General features: G+C 45.1%; 1 protein-coding gene across 3 annotated transcripts in view; it reads left to right on the top strand.

Annotated features, from left to right (window-relative positions):
• LOC137378147 (collagen alpha-1(XIV) chain-like) overlaps nucleotides 1–23,885 on the top strand; it is a 194,997-nt gene that overhangs the window by 87,745 nt on the left and 83,367 nt on the right. For 2 of the 3 annotated variants that reach the window (XM_068048272.1, XM_068048273.1), the window contains exons 19-24: nucleotides 121–263; nucleotides 4,410–4,536; nucleotides 5,628–5,750; nucleotides 10,792–10,935; nucleotides 16,012–16,128; nucleotides 19,451–19,597. In XM_068048272.1, coding sequence (XP_067904373.1) covers nucleotides 121–263; nucleotides 4,410–4,536; nucleotides 5,628–5,750; nucleotides 10,792–10,935; nucleotides 16,012–16,128; nucleotides 19,451–19,597 — 801 coding nt within the window. The remainder of the gene's footprint in view (nucleotides 1–120; nucleotides 264–4,409; nucleotides 4,537–5,627; nucleotides 5,751–10,791; nucleotides 10,936–16,011; nucleotides 16,129–19,450; nucleotides 19,598–23,885) is intronic. The other variant, XM_068048274.1, reaches the window with a different exon arrangement.

Genomic DNA, 23,885 nt, shown 5'->3' with positions numbered 1-23,885 from the left:
AATTGTCAAATCAGCTCCATGAAATTTGGGGGAAAAATTAACATAAAAATATTAGGACACAAATTCTGCCTTCATTTTACAAATTGTTTTTAATTTATTGCTCTATATTGCTTGTTTTAGTTTCCAGAGATCCTCCATCAAACCTTCTCATAGAGGCCAAGACACCAACTAGCCTTCAAATCAGCTGGGATCATCCAAGTGCAAATGTTCAGCATTACAAGATATCATATATGACGATTAAAGGTGACCATGCTGAAGAGACGGTAAGTGATATTTATTCTGTACATCATAATGTAATTTCTATATCATAGAAATTGCCTCAGAGTATTATAGTCCTATTATTTGAAGTTAATTTTCATTTCAAAATTTGTTTACTTGAAATTAAAAGCATTAAATTCAAAATAAAGAATGATAGAACTGATATTAAAATATTTACCTATCACAGACAATATAGTAATTATCGTTATTGATGTCTTGAATCTCTTCAGTGACTGATGAACAAACTTTTAGATACATTTCTGTATGCATAATTGGATTTCTTTGAATACCAGTGTATTGTCATATTATCCCTTGTGCTTAATCAGAAGATAAGCTTTCTTATAACACAGACCCTCTAAACCCTCAAAGCAAATGTCCCTCCCAGTCACACTACAACCTGCAGTCAACAGCCTTCTCTTTCTATTTTTTTTTTCCATTTTTTGCTTCTCTCTTTCTATATCCCTCTGTCTCATCATTCAGCTGCTCTCTTCCTTTTCCTCTCTCTCCCTTTATTTTTCTCTCAATTTCTCTTTCCACAAAACATGTTTCTCTCTCTCTTTCCTCCCACAAAAGATTTGTTCTTTATCTTTCCATTCTCTAACAGGATTTATCTTTCTCTTCCCCTCCTCAAAACCTGGTCTTTTTGTCCATCCATCACAAGATAGTTTCCTTCTCCATTCTTCTCTCTACCTACCAGTCTTTTTGCATCTTTTTTTCTCCTTAACAACATCTGTGTGTTTCTGTTTCTGTTCATATCTCCTTTTCCATCTTTCTGCCTCCCTGTCTCTCTGTGTCATTACTCTCTGGCTGTTTTCTGAACTGCCGAACTGAACCTGGAGTATTGTGTACAGTTTTGGACTCCTTACCTAAGGAAGGAAATACTTGCCGTAGAGGGAGTGCAACAAGGGTTCACCAGACTGATTCCTGGGATGGCGGGATTGCCCTATGAGGAGATATTGAGGAGACTTGGCCTGTATTCTCTAGAGTTCAGAAGAATGAGAGGTGATCTCATTGGAGCATACAAAATTCTTACAGGGCTCGACAGGGTTGATGCAGGAAGGATATTTGCCCTGGCTGGGGGGTGGGTCTAGAACTAGAGGACACAGTCTCAGAATAGGAGGTAGGCCATTTAGGACTGAGTTGAGGAGGAATTTCTTCATTCAGAGGATGGTAAATCTTTTGAATTCTCCACCCCAGAGGGCTGTGAAGGCTCAATAATTGAGTATGTTCAAGACTAAGATCGATAGATTTCCAGATATTAAAGATATCAAGGGATATGGGGATAGTGCGGGAAAATAGCTTTGAGGTAGAAAATCAGCAATGATCTAGTTGAATGGCAGAGCAGACTTGAGGGGCCGAATGGCCTAGTCCTGCTCCGATTTCCTATGTTCCTATGAATAAACTCAGGCGTTCTAGCAGCAATGAGAACTCCTCCATGGGGCTGTTGAAAGTTTTTCTTCGCAAATGCATTGGAGCCCATGCCACATTTGGGAATTATATACTGGTGTTGCCAGTAGTCATTTGCACAGCGCCTGGCTGTTCTTTGTGCAGCGCTTCTGGCTACTTTAAGTGCTACGGATGTTAACTCGCTGGGGGCTTTCTTGTAGTTCAACAGTGCAGTGCGCTTAGCGGCTATGACAGGTTACAGCTCTTCAAAGTGAGATTGAAACCAGTCTGCATTCTGCTTCTCACATTTGCCAAAGGTGGTCATTGCTGAGTCAAAGATGGCGTCTCTGATGTGGGCCCACTTCGTCTGTGCATCCCCTGCTGGAGTGTTTTGAAGGGCTTTTTCAAGTGAATTTAGAAACTTATGTAACAGCTGTGGATAAGAAATTCTGTTAGTGTTGATGCGCGGGCAGCCCTTCTGCTTGGACTGATGTAGCTTCTTTGGTTTGAGTCTAACTTTTCTGCACACCAGGGAGTGGTGGGTGCCACTGTGGAAGCTGCGTGTTATTTGGACACTGTTTATAGAGGCTCGCCTTGTGACGATGAGGTCCAGCTGGTGCCAACGAAGTGATCTTGGGTGTCTCCATGAAACCTGGTGACAGGGTTTAGTATGAAAGAATGAGTTGTTGATGCAGAGGATGTGATAGGCACACAACTCCAGCAGTCTCTGTCCATTCTCATTTATCCTTCCAATGCCATAGTACTCAAAGCAGGAGGGCCATAAGTCATGGTCGGCCCCAACCTGGCATTAAAGTCCCCCAGCAGGAACAAATGTTCGATATTAGGAATGCTACTAATGATATTATGGAGTTCCTCGTAGAACTGGTCTTTAACTTCAGGTGGGGAGCAGAGTGTTGGAGCATAGATGCTGAATAGGTGTACTGGGCTAGAGACGGTGAGTAGTCGGATGGACAGTATGCATTCCTAGCCATTTGAAGGTGGCTCCCATGCTGAGCAAAGAGTTTCTGATGGCGAAGCCCACTCCATGCTGTCTTGGTTCTTCAGGATCCCTACCCTGTCAGTAGAAGGTGTAGTCTTGCTCTCTTAGAGATCCGCTCGCAGGGAGGCGTGTCTCCTGAAGAAAAACAACAGAGGGGTAAATAGGCTGTTAGAAGTTGGAGAAGGAGGAAAAGGCAATGGAGGCCTAATACTATGAGGATGCACAACATTATGGAGGAACAGTGTGTCAGGTAGCTTTGGTTTTCCAGGGAAGCAATGACTGAGCTCTGCCACCTGCTCAAACAAGAATTTCAGCCCAGTGCCAGGGCATCCACAGCACTGCCTGAGGCTGTGACGATCACTCTGGTCCTGAACTTCTATGGACTGGTCTCCTTCCAACATCCAGCAGGTGACATTAGCAGCATCTCTCAGTTTGTTGTGCACTGTTTGCTAGGCACCAATAATTCATTAGATCATTACAATGGATGTTACCAAGCTACAGGAGACTGCTGGGGGCTTTGTGAGAGTTATTGCATTCACTGAACTGCACAGACAGATTAGCGACTGCTGAAAGCAGCAACATTTTGTCGTGCATAGTGTTTAAGGGTGAGATTTTTGTGAGTAGGGAAAGAGAGTGAGATGCTGTGAGAGATCTACTAATATCTTTTAAAAGCAAGCAAAATGTTTTGGGCATTTGGAGTAGAAGACCGCACGCCTATAATGGAACCCATCAATATCAAAGGAAAGAACATCAGATGGCCTCAGTTATGATGCTTAACCCAGTCAGATTTTCCTTTCTATGATCCACCAAAATGATGCTTAACGTCCGGATAGAAAAGACAAAAATCTATCCCATTATGTTTGCTGCCATGTATTCAACTTTTGGCCATTCTGAATCACTTATATAAACGTAATGCTATTATAGGGTGGTAAGAAGAATGATAAACTGTTTTGGTTTAATTGTTCCTGATAACCAGCCACCTTAATAGTTTTCTGTTCATGCTGGCTATCATTAAAAAATAAAATGAAGTGAAATTGTGTGTTTTTAAAAGATATGCTAGTAGATCTCTCATGGCATTGCTCACAGTAAGTCAGATGATACATCGGGCTGGATTTTACCAGCCCTCTGGATTAGGGCTGAAAGATGGGAGGCCTCGAACATGGCGATGGAAGGTGAAGGGAGGGGGCCTGTGTCCTCCCGCTGCCATGGGATATTATCAGGAACGGGAACGGCAGCAGCACGGCTGCCAACTGACTGGTGGCAGGTGGCCAATTAAACCAATTAATCGGTCAATTAATGGGCACTTCTCGTTCCGCTGGCAGGAGAAGCAAATGCTTTTCAAGATCTCCCCTATTAGTTATCACTTAAAAATCCTGTTAATTTGCCCAAAACTAAAATCTAATTCAACCTGAATTTTATATATTTTTAACTCTAATTTTAAATCTTAACTATGGCATGTTTTTTCAATTTATCTGTCCTGTGCATAAGTCATTTTGATTGCTTTAGTTTAACAGTGTGGTTGTAACACCAGAAAAGTCAGCCATTGATTTTTATCTGCTGAAACTTTAAAAATATAATTGAATTAAAACATTCAGATTGAGTATATCATGAAGTACACATTATTAGAACACCTTAGTTAGATAAGAAGCAGTTTAACAGTTTTCAACAGCAATTAACGCACGCTAAGCAAAAGGATGATATTTACTTTATTTCTAAATGAGCAAAGCCCAAACATTTATTAAATGAAAGTTTTCTAATATTGCAGATCACACCTGTTAAGAGAAACAACATAATAATACAGCCATTGATTTCCGACACTGTGTATGAGGTAACAGTTACTGCTATCTATACTTCAGGTGATGAAGCCAGTGTATCTGGAGAGGGCAAAACGTGTAAGTATAATGATGTCAAGTTGCATTCCATGAACCTTCTTACTATTTTGGGCACAGTGATTTCACAAAAAACGAGAATATAGTAATGAGCTGTGGTATGTAATCTAAATGGCAAGCTGTGGAACCTCCGGCTCAATTGGCCCCCCAGACTGCTGCTAGGAGGTATCATTTCTTTCAAAATAAAATAATTGCTTATTGGGGTAAGGGATTTAAGAGCCATTTCCAGAAAACAGCAAATCAAGGTGCAGTTTCTGTTTTTCATTGTATTTTGTTCAAATCCACATCTTATTTTTATAACTCTTTTGCTGATTGTGAAACAGTCACATTCTTACAAAATGCTTTTATATTTCACTGCTGGTTTTAGTGTTGTGTATGAGCCTTTCAATGTTGTGCTCACACTTTTATACTTACACCTGATGATATTCTTCAATGGATGTCAGACAGAAGCAGAATGGATAAATCTGGCAGAATTTGCTAAACTTCATAGAACAAGGATGCCCTGAAAATAAACTGTGGGATACTAATATGAGAACACCTGGCAGATTTGTCTTAAATTCCTCTCTTTCGAAGTATTCGCTCATCTATTTTAAGTGGATTAGCCCCTCAGCTAAAATAGCGGAGAAAGACATTTCAGATGAGTACATTGGTATCCCACAGTAAAGTTCCAAGCCTGAGTCGTCACTGACATCAGAGCAAGAGCACTCAGTAAATCTCTATTATTGTATCAGTGAGGGAATGTATGCCATTTGTTTAAATGCAAACTGTCTATAAAATAATTCTCTGCAACTTTATTTATATGAATGATCCAAGAATGTAGTGTTTATTTTATAACCACTAACATTAGGGCAAGCAGAAAGAGCCACAACTGAAATCTGACATGTTATATCAAAAATGCTATACTGGGAGAGACCATTAGGTTCTGGAAGAAAAACATATGTTTAATTACAAAAAGACTGGTTAAAATCTTGTGATATATAATACAGCAGCATTCATAATAAATGTTTGGTTATCACCCCTACCAGTTTTATTTCTTAATAATCATTAACAATTATACATGCCAGTTGGTGCTATGTTAAGCTTTATCCCTGCAGTGCCATTTGCTCCACCAACTAACCTACGTATCTCAGAAGTATGGTACAATCACTTTCGAGTCACATGGGATAAAGCTGAGACACAACCTATGGGATACGCTGTGATTTTTCAGACAGCGTCTGGTAAGTGTGGATTTCAATTTGATTTGTGGAAGGGTAACATCAAGAGTTAGGATTTCTCCTTGAATTACAGGGTTAGGATTTAAACTTTATTTCAGTCAGAAAATTCTGAATGAAAACTCGCTTCACACAGCATGCCCACCTGAAATTATTAATGCATCTATATTAATGAAAGCATACTTCTGATGTGTTCTGTTTAGAATTACTTCACTTTTCAAGATCTTATATTCATATAGGGAGTGACAGTGGAGAAGGGGATGGAATTTTTACAATGTATACAAGATTCCTTTCTGACCCGGCATGTAAGAAGGCCAACAAAGAAGGATGCAAAGCTAGTCCTAGTAATGAAAAATAAACCAGAGCAGACAAGAGATGTAAGCGTGGGGGAACATCTAGGGAGTAGCAGTCACAATATAAAGTTTATGATTATGAGAGATATAGATATTACAAGGAAAAGGTAATAGATTGGGGAAAAGCCAACTACAAGGGAATGAGGATAGTGCCAAGAAAAATAAACTGGAGAAAAATATTGAGAGACAAAGAGTAGAACAACAATGGGCAATATTTAAAGGAGGGATCAATCGAGTTTAGGAAAAATATTTTTGACTGAAAACTAATAACAAACTAACCAAGAATGAAATAATAGATGGATGATGATAAAATTGAATCTAAAGCAAAAGCATATGCAAAGTTTATAATAAAGGAGAGCGTGGTAAAAGGGAATATGTTGATGTTTGGGAAAGAGGTAAAATGACAATTAGGAAGGCAAAGAGGGAATGTGAAATAAAAATATTGAAGAATATCAAGGTAAATAGTATTCTATAGGGACATTAGTAACGAAAGGAGAATTAAGATGGGGATAGGGACATTATGGGATGAACAAGATAAATTCACAGGAGATTATACTGAAATGGTAGTGATACTGAATAAATACTTTGGGCATGATTTTTAGGTCCTGCTGGGGCAGGGAACGGGGGTAGGTGGGTGGGCACTAAAAATAGTGCCACCGGCCTGTGTACCAATTCCCTGGTTCTATCCCACCCCACGCCATTTTCCTGGAGGCGGGATGGGGGAAGCGCACAGTACTCGCACAGTCTCCCTGCATGTCAGGGTGCAGCAGCAGCCGCAGGCCGTCCTACAGAGGAGTGATGGCCTGGCTGCAAAAGCCATTTTTTATTTAAACGTTAGAAAATCTTGGAGAGAGGGCGCCTCCATTTTGAAGTGCCATCACCCTACCTTCCATTGCATCCTGCTGCTGCTTTCAAGTTGGAAGGCCTCTAATTGGCCCTTCAAGCCTCGAGAGCCTGCCAGCCATCCGAAATTGAATGGCAAGCCCACCCTCTGGCCAATAATTGGCCGCTGCAAGGAAATCACAATGTGTGACTGTTTCCCATAGAGAGCTGTATTTTACAGACCCTCTCCGATGTCAGGGTTCGTGGCGGGGGTGGCCGGATAATGCCTCCAGGAGAGGGCTGCCATGCACCCCGATGCCGCAAGGGCCTGGCCAGATATTACTGGCGACGCGAGGCCTCGTGGTGGCCCCCCACTTGCCGTTTGGCGACGGCACACCGCTTTCTATATTTAAATAAATGAAAATTTAATTGTTATTGGGGGGTGGGATGTATTTAATTTTTTTCATTCACTTCAGTTTTAAATCTTTTAATTTAACGGTAGAGCTCAAAGCTCTTTAAAAATGGCGACATGCATGTGCACAGGCAGCTGATGCCATTGCCGAGGACGGATAGCCTGCCCGCTCCACGTCATCGGGGGGAGGCCCACTATTTAAGTGAGCTACCCGCTTAGGATCACGGCAGCTCGGCAACATGCGGCCCACACAGGCGGGCTACCATTATTTTCAGCCCAGAATGTGGGCTTCTGATCCATATTTAAGCCTGATGGCGGGGTTCAGAAGCCCACAGGGAAAATCTAGCTCTTTGTCTCAGTTTTCACTGAAAAGGTAAAAGTGAAAATAGTAGAAGAGGTCGAGGGATATAATAGTTAAGGTAGAAAGAAAAGAAAAACTAGCCAAACTTGAAGTGAACAAGACCTCAGGTCCAGATGGATTGCACCCGCAGATAGAAGCATAGGATCATAGAAATAGGAGTAGGCCATTCAGTCCTTGAGCTGCTCCACCATTCTATTGGATCACGGCTAACCTGTACCTCAATTTCATTTACCTGCCTTTGATCCATATCCCTTGATACCCTTACCTAATAAAATTCTGAGGATCTAGGTCTTGAAAATTTCAATTGATTGTGTCCCCTGGTCCTGTATTCCCCCAGAAGAGGAAATAGCTTCTCTCTATGTGCTCCATCAACTACTTATCATTTTAAGCAACTCAGTTAGATCATCCCTCAGCTTTCTAAATTCAGAGGAACGCAAACCAGGTTTATGCAACCTGTCCTCATGGTTTAACCCTGGTATCATTCTAGAGTCATTGAGGTGAGTCTGCATTAAAGCCTATCCAAGGTTCATAGGTCCTTACTGAGGTTTGGTGCCCAAAAATTAATGCAATACTCCAGATGGGGTCTGACCAAGGCTCTGTATAACTGAAGCATACCTACCTCCCCTATGTATTCCAGCCCCCTTTGAATAAAGGCTATCATTCTATTAGCCATTTTGTGCATTAGCTTTTAGTGATTTGGGTACCTCGACTGCACTTCCTCACACCCTGCCTCCTGTAAGGACTCCTGTAATTCCATTCTCCCAGCTTCTCTGTCTGATGATGCAGTCTTCCACAACAGCGCTTCTGATATGTCTTCTTGTTTCCTGAACTGAGCATTCCCCCCCACTATGGTTGACAGGGCCCTCGACTGTGTCCGACCTATTTCCCACACTTCTGCCCTCACCCCTTCCAGCACTGCAACAGGGTTCCACTTGTCCTCACTTTCCACCACCAGCCTCCACATCCAAAGGGTTATCCTCTGCCATTTCCACCACCTCCAGCGTGATGTCACCACCAAACGCATCGTTCCCGCATTCTAAAGGGACCGTTCCCTCCGCGACACCCTGGTCCACTCCTACATAACCCCCAACACCTCGTCCCCTTCCCACGGCACATTCCCATGCAATCGCAGGCGGTGTAATATCTGCCCTTTTACCTCCTCTCACCTCACCATCCAAGGCCCCAAACACTCCTTCCAGGTGAAGCAGTAATTTACTTGTACTTCCTTCAATTTAGTATACTGTATTTGCTGCTCACAATGTGGTCACCTCTATATTAGGGAGACCAAACGCAGATGAGGTGACTGCTTTGCAGAACATGTTTGCACAGTCCACAAGTATTACCCTGAGCTTCTGGTTGCTTGCCATTTTAATTCACCATCCTGCTCTCACACCCACATTTCTGTCCTTGGCCTGCTGCAGTGTTCCAGTGAACCTTAACACAAGCTCAAGGAACAGCACCTCTTCAGATAAGGCACTCCACAGCCTTCTGGTCTCAATATTGAGTTCAGCAATTTTAGAGCATGAATGCTTTTTTTTATTTTAATTTTATTTTTTAATCATGTGCCTGTCTTAAACTTGTTTTTCATGTTTTTGCTTTCGGACAGAGCTGTTCATTATTCTGCCACTAACACTGGCTGGAATTTTACAGCCCCCCAACAAGCAGGCTGGTGGCAGGGTGGCGAGGAGAGGGTGGTAAATTGAGGGAGGGGTGGGAGGGAGGCCGTTACTGACCCCCTCCAGACCCCACTGCAATGTTATGTGGTGCGGCGGCGACAAGAAATGGCCCGCCTGACCCAGGCCAATGAAGGCCCTTCAGTGGCCAATTAACTGCCACTTAAGGGCCTCCTGCCACAGCAGCGGGTATTTTACCCTTGGCGAGCAGACAGCAAAGGCCCTAATAACACCGCCAGATAAAACCTAGTGGCCTTCTTGCAGGCTGGGGGGGAGTGAGGGCCCTTCTCATCGGGCACCCTGTGCCCAATGGAGGGCCTCCCCCGAAAGCCCAACTGGCCCCACTGCAGATCACTCCCACCTCACACCCCCCCACCACCTGACCTCCCTGCCTCACCAGGGCCTGGCCGATTGTACCTGGCGAGGCCCTAAAAACTTACCTGAGTTCTGGGGCTGCCCTTCGGGGCCACCGGAGCTTGCGGTGACTGCGTGTAGTCCCAGCAGTGGTTACCGCTCCCATTAGCGCTGATTGGATGGAAGTTCCATTAGGCAGGACTTGCTGCCTTAAGGAGGTGGAAACTGCCGCCCAAGTCCAATTAAGGGCCTGGGGATTGAAAAATCCCGGCGTGGCTCCCCAGGCCCGGCAGAGGCGAGCTCGCCCCTGACTTTTCAACCAGTGGGCAGGGCCTCCCGCCCAACGTTAAATTTCGGCCACACTCTCTCAGGACTAATGCTTTGTCTTTTACTATAACTATCAGCACTCCCTTTTCCTTTTGTTCTGTGACATCTCTCTCATTTAATCTCTCCTGCCCTCTGCCCTATCACACACCTTCCCTTTTGTTCTTCTTCCACCCCCCACTCCCCCCACTTTCATTTGCTCAAAGCCTTATCTACCTTTTGCCAGTTCTGATGAAATGTCACATACCTGAAACATTAACTCTATTTCTCCCTACAGATGCTGCCAGACCTGCTTCGTATTTCCAGCACTTTCTGTTTTTATACCTGAAAAGCTAAGTTCCTTTGCAGGAGGCTGCAATAATAACTATGGATAGTTACTTCCCTGACTGTTTATTTTAGTTATCCACATTAGCAGATGGAAATATTTGGTATGAGTTAAAATGATGTCCCATATAAAGAAGTCACAGGCGAGAAAATCATTCTTTTGAACTTTCACAGTACTTTTATTTCAAAAGCAGAGGCTATTCCAATTCTTAACAATCCTGCATTGTGGTTACTGTCAGATTTCTATGGTACTCTAACTTTTGGTTCAATTAAAATTTATTATTTGAGATTAGGTCTTGGTGACATCTCCAATAATCAGTGTGGCTTATGTGCAAAGTCCTGCCAAATTCACTAACCAATTCTTCAGTGTTTTTTTTCTGTATGTTGCACACGAGAAGAATTGTAGACCTTCTCTTGTTTGCAGGTCAAGCCATGGAAGTAATGACAGGAGAGGATGCAGACACGATAGTAATTAAGAACCTGCAGAATGGCCTGGAATACAATGTCAAAGTGCTTGCAGTCTATCCAAATGGGAATAGTACAACTGTTGAAGGGAAAGCTACAACATGTAAGTTCAGATGGCTTGAATACAGCACTAATTGTAGGTAGGAAAAATTACAAAGTCATAATCATCAAAGGGTATTAACTTTATTAGGTGTCAATTGGCTCAGTTGGTAGCCCTTTTGCTTCTAATTTAGAAGGTTAAGGGTTCAAACTCCAAGACTTGAGCACATAATCTAGGCTGGCAGATAAAAAGAAAGACTTGCATTTATATAGTGCCTTTCATCACCCCCTGACATCTTAAAGCACTTTACAGTCGTTGAAGCACTTTTGAAGTGTAGTCACTGTTGTAATGTAGAAAACACAGCAGCCAATTTGCACACAAAAATCTCCCACAAACAGCAATGGGATTTTGACCAGTTAATCTGTTTTTTTTTTCGTGATGTTGATTGAGGGATATATATTGGCCAGGACACTGGGGATAACACCCCTGCTGTTCTTCAAAATGGTGCCATGGGATCTTTTACAGCCACGTGCGAGGCCAGACGGAGCCTTGTTTTTCTTTATTCGTTCTTGGGATGTGGGTGTTGTTGGCTAGGCCAGCATTTGTTCCCCATCCCTAAGTGGCCCTTGATAAAGTGGTAGTGAGCCGCCTTCTTGAATCGCTGCAGTCCATCTGGGTGCGGGTATACCCACAGTGCTGTTAGGGAAGGAGTTCCAGGATTTTGAGGAGAACTTGCAGAGGGTGGTATTCCCTTGCGATTGCTGCCTTTGTCCTTCGAGATGGTAGAGGTAGCGAGTTTGGAAGATGCTGTCGAAGGAGCCTTGGCAAGTTGCTGCAGTGCATCTTTTAGATGATACACACTGCCCCACTCCGCTGCTCTTTTCTCATGGCCCTGTAAATGTCTCCTTTTCAAGTATTTATCCAATTCCCTCTTGAAAGTTACGAGTGAATCTATTTCCACTGCCCTTTCAGGCAGCGCATTCCAGATCACAACAACTCGCTGTGTAAAATTTTTTTAATCTCCTGTTCTAGATTTTTAGCAATTATCTTAAATCTGTATCTTCTGTTACCAATCCTCCTGCCACTATTTCTCCTTTATTTACTCTATCAAAACCTCATAGTTTGTGGCACCTCTATTAAATTTCCTCCTTAACCTTCTCTGCGTTAGGGAGAACATTTGCAGCTTCTCCAATCTCTCTCTCTCTCTTTCCTGGTTCTGTTACTTTCCTCCCCTCCTGTCTGTTTTGTGGGTCCAGTCCCACAGATGCCAGCAGCCCCTTTGTACCTCAGCCTAGTAGCCATGGTTCACGCGTGTGAGCCCCAACAGTCAGGCTATTTAACAGCTCATCCAAGAACAGCACCTCTGGCAGTTCAGCACTCCCTCAGTACTGCACTGGAGTGTTATCCTTGATTTTATCCTGGAGTAGGACGTGATCCAGGAACCTTCTGACACAGAGGAAACTCAGAGGATTCAAGTCAGTAGACACTGAAGGTGTGTTACATTGTCAAAGGTGAGATGTTAAACTAAAGCCCTCTCTGCCTCTTCAGGTGGAAGTTAAAGATCCTATTGTACTGCTTGAAGAACAGGGAGTTCTCCTGATGTCTTGGTGACTCCTGTGTTTGCTTACATAACAATAGTGACAGCACTTTCAAAATAACTAATTGTAGGTGAAATGCTTTGAGACATTTCTGAGAAGTTTGCTAAGGTGCTTGTTATGACCAGGTGAAGAAGGGGTTTCAGATTCCCCTTTTGCCCCTTCTCTGGTTTGACGGCAGCAGTGTTTATTCTTTTAACACAGTGATTTAGCTTACCACCTCAGTGAGCACTTGCTCACTGTTCCTCGAATATAATTACAAATAAATCAATCAGACAGGTTTTCTTGAGTTTAAACAAGAAAGATGTAAGTTTATTAACCTTATCACTCTAAACCGGTTAAAATCACGAAAAATACGCGACACATCTACACTCAAATTCATATGAGACACACACACACAAATAGATACAGAGGGGAAAAAAGACTTGGGAGGTTGAAGTAAAGTCTGGAATAAATGGAATTCAAATACTGAGTTTCTGTGTCCTTTGTTGAAGTTAAAATCTTGAAGTCCTCGCTGGGTCACATGCACAATTCGGGCTTGCTTCTCTGATTCCGGAAGGCAGGACAGGGGCTTTATCCATGTCCCTGATTGTTGCCTGTAAGGATCTGTAATCTTGAGGCTTAGTGGCTGCCACTGAGGCTTCCCTGTGACTTTGCTGGAGAGGGAGACAGGAGAGAGGGGTACTTTCTTCCTTGGAGTTCAGTTACTGTCTTTCTTTTCAGGCACAATTCACAAACTCAGAGTTACACAGGCAGGTATGTCATGTGACCACTTTGTTTGAAAACAGAAGTTTCTGGAAAGTTTTTTTGAAATTCAAAGTGCTTCTCTCAAGCTGTGCAAACATACTTGTTGGGGAGGGCGGGATTGGCTCTTTCAAAGTCAATGGGTGTCGATGGCTTTTGATGACCAACGTTGACAAAACCATTCTAGATAATTGAATCAGGGAGCACCCCCATTGTTCTGGCTAGACTGGGTAATCACCTCTGTCTCCCAGCTGGCCTTCGGCTTCTCATATGCAAATTGTGCATGGCTATCTTTAGCTGTTCTGTTCTGCTTTTTAAAAGTTATTTGTAATAATGTCCAGTAAAAGGTCTCAGGCAAAGTTTCGTACAACGAAATTAATGTATTTCCATTTGGCATATGTGTTTTCCATTACATGCTAAATAACTACAAATTGTTCCTGTAACAGAAATTCTAAGAATCTGTTATTTCAGATTTTTTTTGAGTAGTCTGAACACGCATATTGCACCTAATTACCCTGGATATACCAGTCCTGTTCTGTCAGCTGTTTGATGGAATATTTTTCTTCAGTTCCAGAATGGCCAGGGAGGAACGCCCCCACTCCCCCCCCCCCCCTTTCACCACAGATGATGTAGAGGAGGCGGGCTGTCCGTCCCCAGCAATGGTGTCAGGTGCCATTGCGCAGGCTCCGACGTTATTTTTGAAGGGCTTTGAGCCCTTCCATTTAATTTAACTATTTAAAGAGATAGTTATTTGAAATTGATTCAAAAATTTAAATAAATGTTTCCAGCCCCTCTCCCCCCCCCCCCCCCATACTCATACAATTCATTCCTTGACCTCTTCCTCCCCACCCCAAAAACACTTACCTTGTGCATCTGACCCTCCCCCTGCCTTACAGTTCATAAACTGTGAACTTTACCCATTCCCACCATCCCCTACACCAATCGAATGAGTTTGACCCCGCTCCCCCCCCACCTCGCACCCCCGCACACTGAAACATTTACCTGCTTCCCCTTCCCCACCAGTGCCCCACCTCGGATCCCCGGACAGGGTTCCGAAGGCACGGGAGTGTCGGCCTCCGGCAGCAATATCGCTCCGGAATGGACGTTGGGAGCAGGTAAGTAATTAATTCATTTATTTAAATACGTTAAATATTTAAATTTTGCTCCCATCGCTGAGTGGCGGGGGGCCGCCACGAGGCCTCACTGTCGCCAGCAATATTGGGCCTGGCCTTCCCGGCAACGAGGCCCATGGCGGGCCTCTGCCGGAGGCATTTTCAGGCCACCCACCACGACCCCCAACGTTGGGCAGGGGCGGAGGGGGTGGGGGGGGGCTGTAAAATTCAGCCCTATGTGTGTGAATGAGAAAGGCAAAAAAAACTAAAGCCCCAGTATTAACTTCAATGGTAGATGTGTGTGTGGAAGGCGAGGCAAGCAGCAAACTGTCCTGATTGTGCAAGTGTGAGGAGATTTTAAACTCAGTCTTTGGGCCGAAACTGACAAGATGCGGCTGAGAAGGAATTCAGGAGGTTGAAACTGTTGGGGAGACAGAACCCTAAACTTTTCTGTGAAGCCCCAAGGAGTACGTCTGTTTCTAGCCCCACAAGGAAAGTTTAAAAAAAATATGAAAAGACTCACATTTTTGGGCCTTGTTGACTAATCTTCCCATTAGGTTGGCATGGTGGGAAAGCCACAACAGCTTCCCCTGCAAGTCTCTGGTTAAATTAGCAGTAGAGTTCTGAAGAAGTATCCCACCAGTTTCTGGTGGGTGCCCCCTCATCTGCAGAGAAGATCATGTTAACATGGGATCCTGAAGGAAGACAGCAGATAGACAGTAGGTAGTTCAGGTAGTTAAGTCCCATCAGTGATTTTAACTGCCAACTCTTTAAGGTTTCACACAGAAATTAAAAATGGAATGTAATCAGGTGTCAAGGCTAGAACTGACTCCACAGGGAAGTAGATTGTGACTACCTCCTACAGGACTGAACATCTATGAAAAGGGGATTGGCTTCACAACATTGCAGTATAAATGAAACTTGAAGCCAGCCTGTGAGTGTAAGACACAATCTGACACTGGACAGAAGCGGAGAATGACTCTAAGTTAGAATGTGAATAGTACATCTATCTCCTTGTTTCATCTATTTGCTTTTTGTTTAGCATTAATTTTCATTTGCTTTTAATATCCAGCTTGCTGTTGTACAATGTCTTGTTGGAGATTGGCACCTTGTTGGAGAACTGTTTAAAAGCATTCAGTTGCTGCAATAACTTCAACCACAAATCTCTCACTGCGTCGTTGCACCAAATTCTTTCAACATTCAAGCTTAAAAACAAAGTTCAGGACAAGCAGAGCTAGTGATGTACTGGGAGCTTCACATCATGGATCAAACCATACAGTATCCCCTGCTTAAGAGCGCATTGTGGGTCAGTTTCAATTTTGCCACTTTGGCAGTAAACAGGCAGAGCAGATTGCATGCCCATTATTAAACCCACTCAATTCTAATCTCAATGAAAATAAGACAAGTTCTATAACAGGCAAGAAATCTGCTCTGCCAATTTACTGCCCAAATGGTGAAGGTGAGAACTACCTCCATAAATAGTTTGCAATACAATTTAATAGGTGAATTGCACTGACAAATGGGATTATGACAATATAAGAGCTCAAGTAGAATTAAATCTACTATTGGAATCTTAACGTATTACTCTGCAAATACAGTTTAACTAAACCTATTTATCATTCAAATGTGAGAATGCTGCCGTCTTGCACTAGTCTCTAATTACCTAAAATGGATTTTTTGTTTTGCAGTGTACTTGAAAGTAGCTGATCTTAGTACCTATCAGGTCCAGTCAACCACCATGTGTGCTAAGTGGGAAGGACAAGCAGGAGCCTCAGCTTTCAGGATTGTCTTAGAGTCATTGAAAGGTACATTTGCTCAGAGAATTCACTGGGAATGTTCAAATTCCAACATGTATTACATTTTTCTGTTTGAAATAATTTCCAAACTTTTTTTTGCTTCTTTATTTTTCTTGTAAACCTTTATACATCAGGGAAAGTGGATACATTTAGCACATTTGTTCACAAAGAGCTGGAGGTTTCTCTTTTTGCACAAGTTTAAACATTTCAAGAGGAGACATTGCACAACACTGCTGTACCACCAGCTGTGGACTAGTTAGAAATTTCCTTTGCTCCAACACGGCGCACAACCACCCCCTTCCCGCCCCTCCCCCACCACCACCTCTTTCACTTGCCAGTTAACCTGTACCCTATCCCTGGGATGGGGTCATTTAAATAATAGAAGCAGGTGCTTGCACCAGTAGAAGTGCTTTGCAGAGGTTGAGGAAACCAGTGTTCTGAGAAAGGGAGTAAGAAGCCACTTGGGACAAAGTGGAGCAAGTAGGAAAATTACAATTTTCTTCAGGATCCCATACTGGCAGGCTGTAGTCCCAATGGCAGTTGATCTTTCTGGGATCAATTGCTAGGCATAGAACAGGACCCAAACCTACTCTTATTAGGTCCCACTGGGCCAATCAGGGATATGTCTGGTGGTATTTTTTACAGATCCTGAAAAGGCCATCACACTTGCCTCCGTATTGCTGCACCTGCCTCCCACTCCTCTGATCAGGATTTGCAACTCACTGTAAATGGCACAGAAACTTACTGGAATTGAAACAGTAAATACTGGAAATGCTCAGCATCTGTGGAGAGAGAAAAACAGTTTTTTTAATTCATTCATGGGATGTGGGCGTCGCTGGCCAGGCCAGCATTTATTGCTCATCCCTAATTGTCTTTGAGAAGGTGGTGGTGAACTGCCTTCTTGAACCACCGCAGTCCATGTGGGGTAGGTACACCCACAGTGCTAATGACTTCGTAGCGGTTAGATACAACTGAGTGGCTTGTTAGGCCATTTCAGAGGGCATGTAAGAGTCACCCACATTGCTGTGGGTCTGGAGTCACATGTAGGCCAGACCAGGTAAGGACAGCAGATTTCCTTCCCTAAAGGACATTAGTGAACCAGATGGGTTTTTACAACAATCGACAATGGTTTCATGGCCATCATTAGACTAGCTTTTTAATTCCAGATTTATTAATTGAATTCAAATTCCACATTCTGCTGTGGTGGGATTTGAACCCATGTCCCCAGACTAATAACCTGGACTAATAACAGGTCGATGACCTTTCATCTGCTAACAGATTATCAACCTGAAATGTTGGGCAGAATTTCCCCAGCCCCAGGGTGGCAGGGCGGGTTGGGGGAGTGTGGGGGGATTGGGGGGGGGGGCAGGAAAATAGCAGGGCACCTCATTGGGACAACATCCCTTGCATTCCTGTCACCAGGGAATTTTCCCAGTATTGAACCGGATGCAGATCAGCTGCCTGCCAAATGGAGGAGGGTAGCCAATTTAAATTATTAAGGCTTCTATTTGAGACAATTTAGGGGGCCTACTAGCATTTTGCCAGCAGTGGAGCAGCCCCCTGCCATTTGTGGAGGTTGCCAGCTTCAGGGAGGCAGCCTCCTAGAGTAGTCTGGGGGGGCCAATTAAGCCAGAGGTTCCATAGCTCTTTGGAGGGGCTGCATGAAGGAAGGGCCGCCCTTATGCCAAACACTTCCTCCCGGGGGCTTTCCCCTCTGTTCCACTGTTCCTTCTGCCATCAGCTATCCGATACTTTTATAATATACTGACACCTCTCAGCATGCCTCCATTTTGAGGTGCCCTCGCGTTCTGTGAATTGCTTCAGCAGCGCCCACCTCTCCTGATAGGACTGCTGAGGCTTCTTGGCTGCCAAGGCTTCAGAGCTGCCGGCCTCTGATTGGGCCAGCAGTATCAACAAATCGCCCACTATCCTTAATAGGATGGTGCGCTCGGAGGTGGCCAATTAGGAATATCGCTGTGCCGGTCTGACTCCTGGCAAGTGCATGCTCAGGACCCCCATTTGGTCCCAACATTGGGGTCCTGCAGCCTGTGGGGAAAATCCCACCCGCTAATTCTGTTTCTCTCTCCACAGATGTTCCCAGACCTGCTGAGCATTTCCAGCACTTTCTGTTTTTATTTCAGATTTCCAGCATCCACAGTATTTTGTTTTATAAACTCACTGGATCTGAGCTCCACTACAATCCTGAACTCCCTGCCACAACATCACCAGAATTCCTGTCCCATCAGGAGCAAAATTTCTAGTCTCAATGAGGAAGATTTTAACTCCCCCCACAATGTCTGGGAGAGGGTCATGGGGTTTGGGGGTGTTAAAACTTTAAATATGCGAAACCCGATCCCAATCTGCTGTGAACACATCTATCTCCAGTTAAACGGCAGTGTGTTTGGGGCATTTGAGTAACACACTCTGGAGAGGTGGGATCCTGATTTTAATATTTAATAAGGCTCCATTACTCAGATTTTAGGAGCCATTTGAATTTAACAACTGAGGACCAAGTATCCCAGGGCTAAGGAAAGCCAGCAGCTAAAGGGAGGAGGGAGCTGCCATATCCAGCCATTCAGTGCTTTTTAGAGAATTCCTGTGGGCCAGGAGGAGCAGGTGTGCTTCCCCTGAGATCTACCCTTAAGAAAATCTTCTGCCACAATCTTCAGAACCCCATGACCTCTCCCTCCCTGCAATCGCTCCATCCCCACAGTCTCTCCTGCCCTCCCTTCTGGCAGCAGCACTCCAAGAACCCCCCACCACCACCCCCACCATGCCCTGATCTTCTCCAATTTCCAGGACTGTGCCCAACTGTGGCCTTCTTCCATTGACTTTCCTGCCCAGCAGCTGGCCAGCCTCTAAATCTGGCCAACTGCCAGGTGAGAAACAGAGTAAATAAAATCTTAATGAGTTCTGCCTATATTCAGCAGGTTTCCAGGTTTCCCAGCCTCAGAAGTTCATCCCTGCTACCTCCCATCCCTCCCCTAAATATTGGGGTCAATTATCTTTATGCTCATGTCTGTTTAGTGTTAAAGTAGATGGCAATCAAATTCTCATGCCAAAAGGACAATGCTTGGAGTGAAATTGTGATAATAGAGTCACGTTATAATTCCAGTTACAAAATACTTTAGCTTGAGAAGAGCCTCGCATCTGAAGAACATCCTTTCCTTAGCTAGTGTGGCATTTCCACAGCATTTAACATTGTACCTGGCCTGATGAGATTATCAGATTAATACCCAGCAGAAAATGAAAAATACAGTATAAACTAATTTATCATTGTCATCCCCTTAGACAAGCAGCATCTTTGTCTTTATTATCTGTACTATTACAGATGGAAAGACACAGGAAAGCAGTTTGCACACAGGAATAGACAAGTACTGTTTCAGGCTGCTCTTTCCCAATACCCAGTACAAGATTACTGTCTACACACGCCTGCAAGACATGGAAGGACCTGCTGTTTCTGTTCTTCAGGCTACATGTGAGTTCCTTTTTTAATACATTCTGGATTTAGGTTTTATCTTAATCAAAGTAAAAAATCAGTACACAAAGAATTTATTGAAGCTCCATACAGCACATGTTAGTGCCAAAGTATTTTATTTTGGACAGTATGAAGCCCAAGTAGATCAAATAATGCAACTATTGTACTTACAGTGTTATGCTAACAGTTTCCACTGGATAGGAAAATTATTTCAATAGAGCTCCCCAGACATGTATCACATGTAGCTGATCTCTTAAGCCAATCTTTCTTCCCAGGTTTCTCAGTAAAGTGCTTTTATTAATTCCCTAACTAATCTCCTGAGATCTGTCCTGACAGGAAAGTCTTCCTGCAACATGACCCGATAGGTGGACCAACAATTCATATTTTGGTAATTCCACTGTTCCCAATAATATCTTGGCTGTACTTTAAATGCCAATTTTATGAAATTGTGCTTTCAGCAGGGATGTCATCCACCAGGAATGCACACTGGAGGCTGAATTTAGTGATGGGTCCTGGCAGCAGGAAGTGGACGCCGTCTCCACTTGTCATGTTTGCAGTGGGCCCACATAATTACGCAGCCAATGGCCAGTTACAATAATGGAGGCACGGGGCCTGTCCAATTACGCAGCGGGGTGCGCTTCGAGGTGAAAGTTAAATCGTCAGCTGACCCCTCAGCAGTGGATGCTGCCTTATTTAAAGAGCTGCCAGCCCTGCTTGTGTTGCAGCCTTTTAGTGAGGCAGTGAACTTGGAGTGCTGCTGGAACCCTTTGATGGTACTTTGAACTGCTGGACTCCCCTGCAACACTACTGTAGCTGCTGGTTCCTGTGACTGCAACTCCTGGACTCCGCTGCACCAGGACTTCAGACCATCGGAACAGAGCCTGATAGAGCAGGCACCATATCCGAGGCAAGATACCGGGTGGCCTCACAGTTTAGCGATGCCTCCCTGCAGATTCTCCTCCAGGTTGCAAGGGAAAGGCGGGATGGCAAGAAGAGACCCTCCAGCCTGACCACACAAGCTTGGATGGAGATTGTAGAGGAGGTCAGCAGCTGTGGGGTCACATCCCCTCACCCAACCCCCCACCGACTCCCTCCCCACCCCCAGCCCCCAGGCCTAGGTCCAGTGCAGAAAAAGAGTCAATGACTTCCTTTGGTCTGCCAAGGTGAGTGCTCCAAACCTCTCTCCTCCTGGGGCTTGCATATGGGTACACGGCAGGCAGCGTGACATGGGGAGGGAGGCATCACCAAGGCGCTGGCAGAGGGGGTTAGGCATCACCACATCCTGGCAGATGCATGGATGCTGCCAGGATGTGCCACAGGCCACCTTCTTTCAAATCTCACCCCATTACCTCCCCTGACAGCACACATGGGGAAGAACCATATAGGAATCCCCAGCAGGGGCTGAGGGGCTGTCACTAGCAGAACGGTTATCTCGCTCTTCCTGCTAAGTCTTACTATCTCTCTCTTTCCACTTGCAGGACATGAGGGCCCATAACAGGAGGGAGACCTTGTGGACTGGTGGAGGAATTGCAAACAAATGGGCTCTTTCAATGGCTGAGGAGGAGGCACTCAAGTTAGCGGGCAACGAGGGCGGGTGCTCAATTGTGGATGGAGAGACTGGAGTCTTGGCACAGGAGAGTGAGGATTGTGTTCAATCAACATCCAACACTTCTACAGATGCATGTCACACATGGCTGGCATGATGGGATCTGCTCATCCTGACCCACACATGTTCTCTCATGAAGGTCGGCATCTGCAAGAGACTCCAGTAGAAGGGGGTCATACGTCTACCTCTGAAGAGGATCTGGAGTCAGAGGATGCACCATCCCATGACCCTCCTGCACCTTCCACCAGCGCAGATACATTCACCTTGGTGGGTTTCCGCTTGGCTATAGAATAAGGATCACAAGCACATGCGCCCGAGCAGCTGGCTGAGACTGAGACAGCTGAGGCCTCTGACAGTTGGAAGACTGTGGGTGGCCAGGCCCATGCTGAGCCCCAGGTTGATGACGAGCCTGTGGTGTTGACAGCACAGAGCATGCTGGAGTTGCAGGGAGAGGTAAGGCAACATATGGTGAAGATGCCAGAGGCCGTGCAAAGTGGACAGTGGGGATTTCATCAATGCCATGAGTGCTGCCATGTCTCAGGCATGTGAGTGCATGGCTTCCTCCATCAAGATGTTGTCAACCCTTGTGGAGAGCTAGATCCCACAAATGTGCGCAGACCTGCACACCATTGCCTTGGCCATGAGCTCGACAAAGCAATGCCAAGATGAGAGAAGGATGAGGCCCCTGGGGCCTTCTCCAGCTTCAAGTATGGATAGCGGCTCCTCAGCCCCTCTGCAAGTGAGCCCAGCTCCATTTGCTGCAACGCCTGAGGAGAGTCCTCCGCCAATGCAGGAAACTCTTAGGCAGCCAGGGACCTCCAGGCCTCAGGCAGCCAGAGGACTGCTGCCAAAGTCATCACAGGCTAAGGGGCAGCCTGTTCAGTAGTCTGCCTCCAGCTGCTAGCACAGGGGTGACACTTCGTCGAAGCACTCGTAAACAAATAAAGAAAACCACTTGAAGACAGCTGGGGTTTCATGGGTGTTCGACATTTGACATTTGTTTTCTCATATAAAGTTCTTTTATGTTTGCAATTAAATTTAATTGTGGAAAAGTGATTATTCTATCATGCATTAATTGTGAGCTGCTGACTTCACCCTTCCCCCTGAGTGGATGCCAATGTAGGCACAGACCTCATTTGAAAGCGTTTCCCTTGGGCCATAGAGCATGGTTTAGCTGGGCATTAGGCACAGGAGACAAATAGAAAGTAGGCGACAGACTGCATTGAGGTGAGTATTGATTTTACTCTGAGAGGCCATCATAGTGGTTAGAAATGGGTAAGTATGAGATTGTCTCTTGCCTCCTTGGCCCATTGCTCAATCTGCTTGGCCTCCACTGCAAGGCTTTAACATTCAGTGCTGCCTGCTCATCACCTCCGCATTCTCCTCGACAGCTGAGGAGTGGCGTTCAATCATGTCATCGTGCAAGGCCTTCCCCCTCTTCAGTGCTACATTGTACAGAGCACAGCAGACCACCATGATACACGAGACCCTCAATCCAGGCAATGGAATCTCATCTTCAGCAGTCCAATGGCCTGCTCGATGGTTGCTTAGGTAGAGCCGTGGCAAGTGTTGTATCTCTCCACCGCTGCAGTGTGAGGGTTCCTCACAGACGTGAGTAGCCATGTATTCAATGGGTATTCCTTGTCCTCTAGAATCCATCCCTGAAAGCAACTGAGAAGCTTGAAAAGTTGTGGCACTTAGGACTGTTGAGGTATGTAGGTGTCGTGCCTGTGTCCGAGGAAGTGGGCGGCACAGTGGCGCAGTGGTTAGCACTGCAGCCTCACAGCTCCAGCGACCCGGGTTCAATTCTGGGTACTGCCTGTGTGGAGTTTGCAAGTTCTCCCTGTGTCTGCGTGGGTTTCCTCCGGGTGCTCCGGTTTCCTCCCACAAGCCAAAGACTTGCAGGTTGATAGGTAAATTGGCCATTGGCAATTGCCCCTAGTATAGGTAGGTGGTAGGGAAATATAGGGACAGGTGGGGAAGTGGTAGGAATATGGAATTAGTGTAGGATTAGTATAAATGGGTGGTTGATGGTCAGCACAGACTCGGTGGGCCGAAGGGCCTGTTTCAGTGCTGTATCTCTAAACAATAAACAATAAACAAAAAAAACAAAGTGCCATGATGATTTTCAATGCTACGGGCATAGAGCTCCCACCAAATCCCGTAAATCATGCAGCAGGGCGCATAGGTTGCTGACGATTTGCCTGGAGAGGCATAGTCTTCACTGACAATGTCACTTGGACATTTGGAGGTAGCTGACTCGTGTCCTATAAACTCTCTGGTGCATGTGTACCCTTCTTGGCATGGCCACCTCCTGCTGCGCTCGCGGGCAGATGCAGCTGCCTCCTAGCCCTCCTTCTGATGGAGGTGCTGCAACACACCAGGTGGGTGCACAAAAACAGGGAGAATGATACCCATGCCAGGTGATTCGTGGGACTCCAGAGCATTTTCTTGCAGATATGAACCTGTCTTGGCAGCTTTCCCTTTGCTAATTCTCCCGGCAGACTCCCTAATGTCTCTCAGTGCCCACCCTTGCTGATAGCCGACCCTCTCACCCAGCAGTATGGGCATCGAACCTCTTACCCAAATGTTTGGGCACCCGATACTGCCACCTGAAGCCAAGCCCCCCTTGCAGACCACCTGACTCCCAGCACTCCCTTACAAACCACTTATGCAGAGCAC

The sequence above is a fragment of the Heterodontus francisci genome, chromosome 16 (genome assembly GCF_036365525.1).
Source record: "Heterodontus francisci isolate sHetFra1 chromosome 16, sHetFra1.hap1, whole genome shotgun sequence".
Classification (NCBI taxonomy): Eukaryota; Metazoa; Chordata; class Chondrichthyes; order Heterodontiformes; family Heterodontidae; genus Heterodontus; species Heterodontus francisci.
Note: the sequence above shows the minus strand (reverse complement) of the source record. Positions and strands in the feature narration are given on the sequence as shown.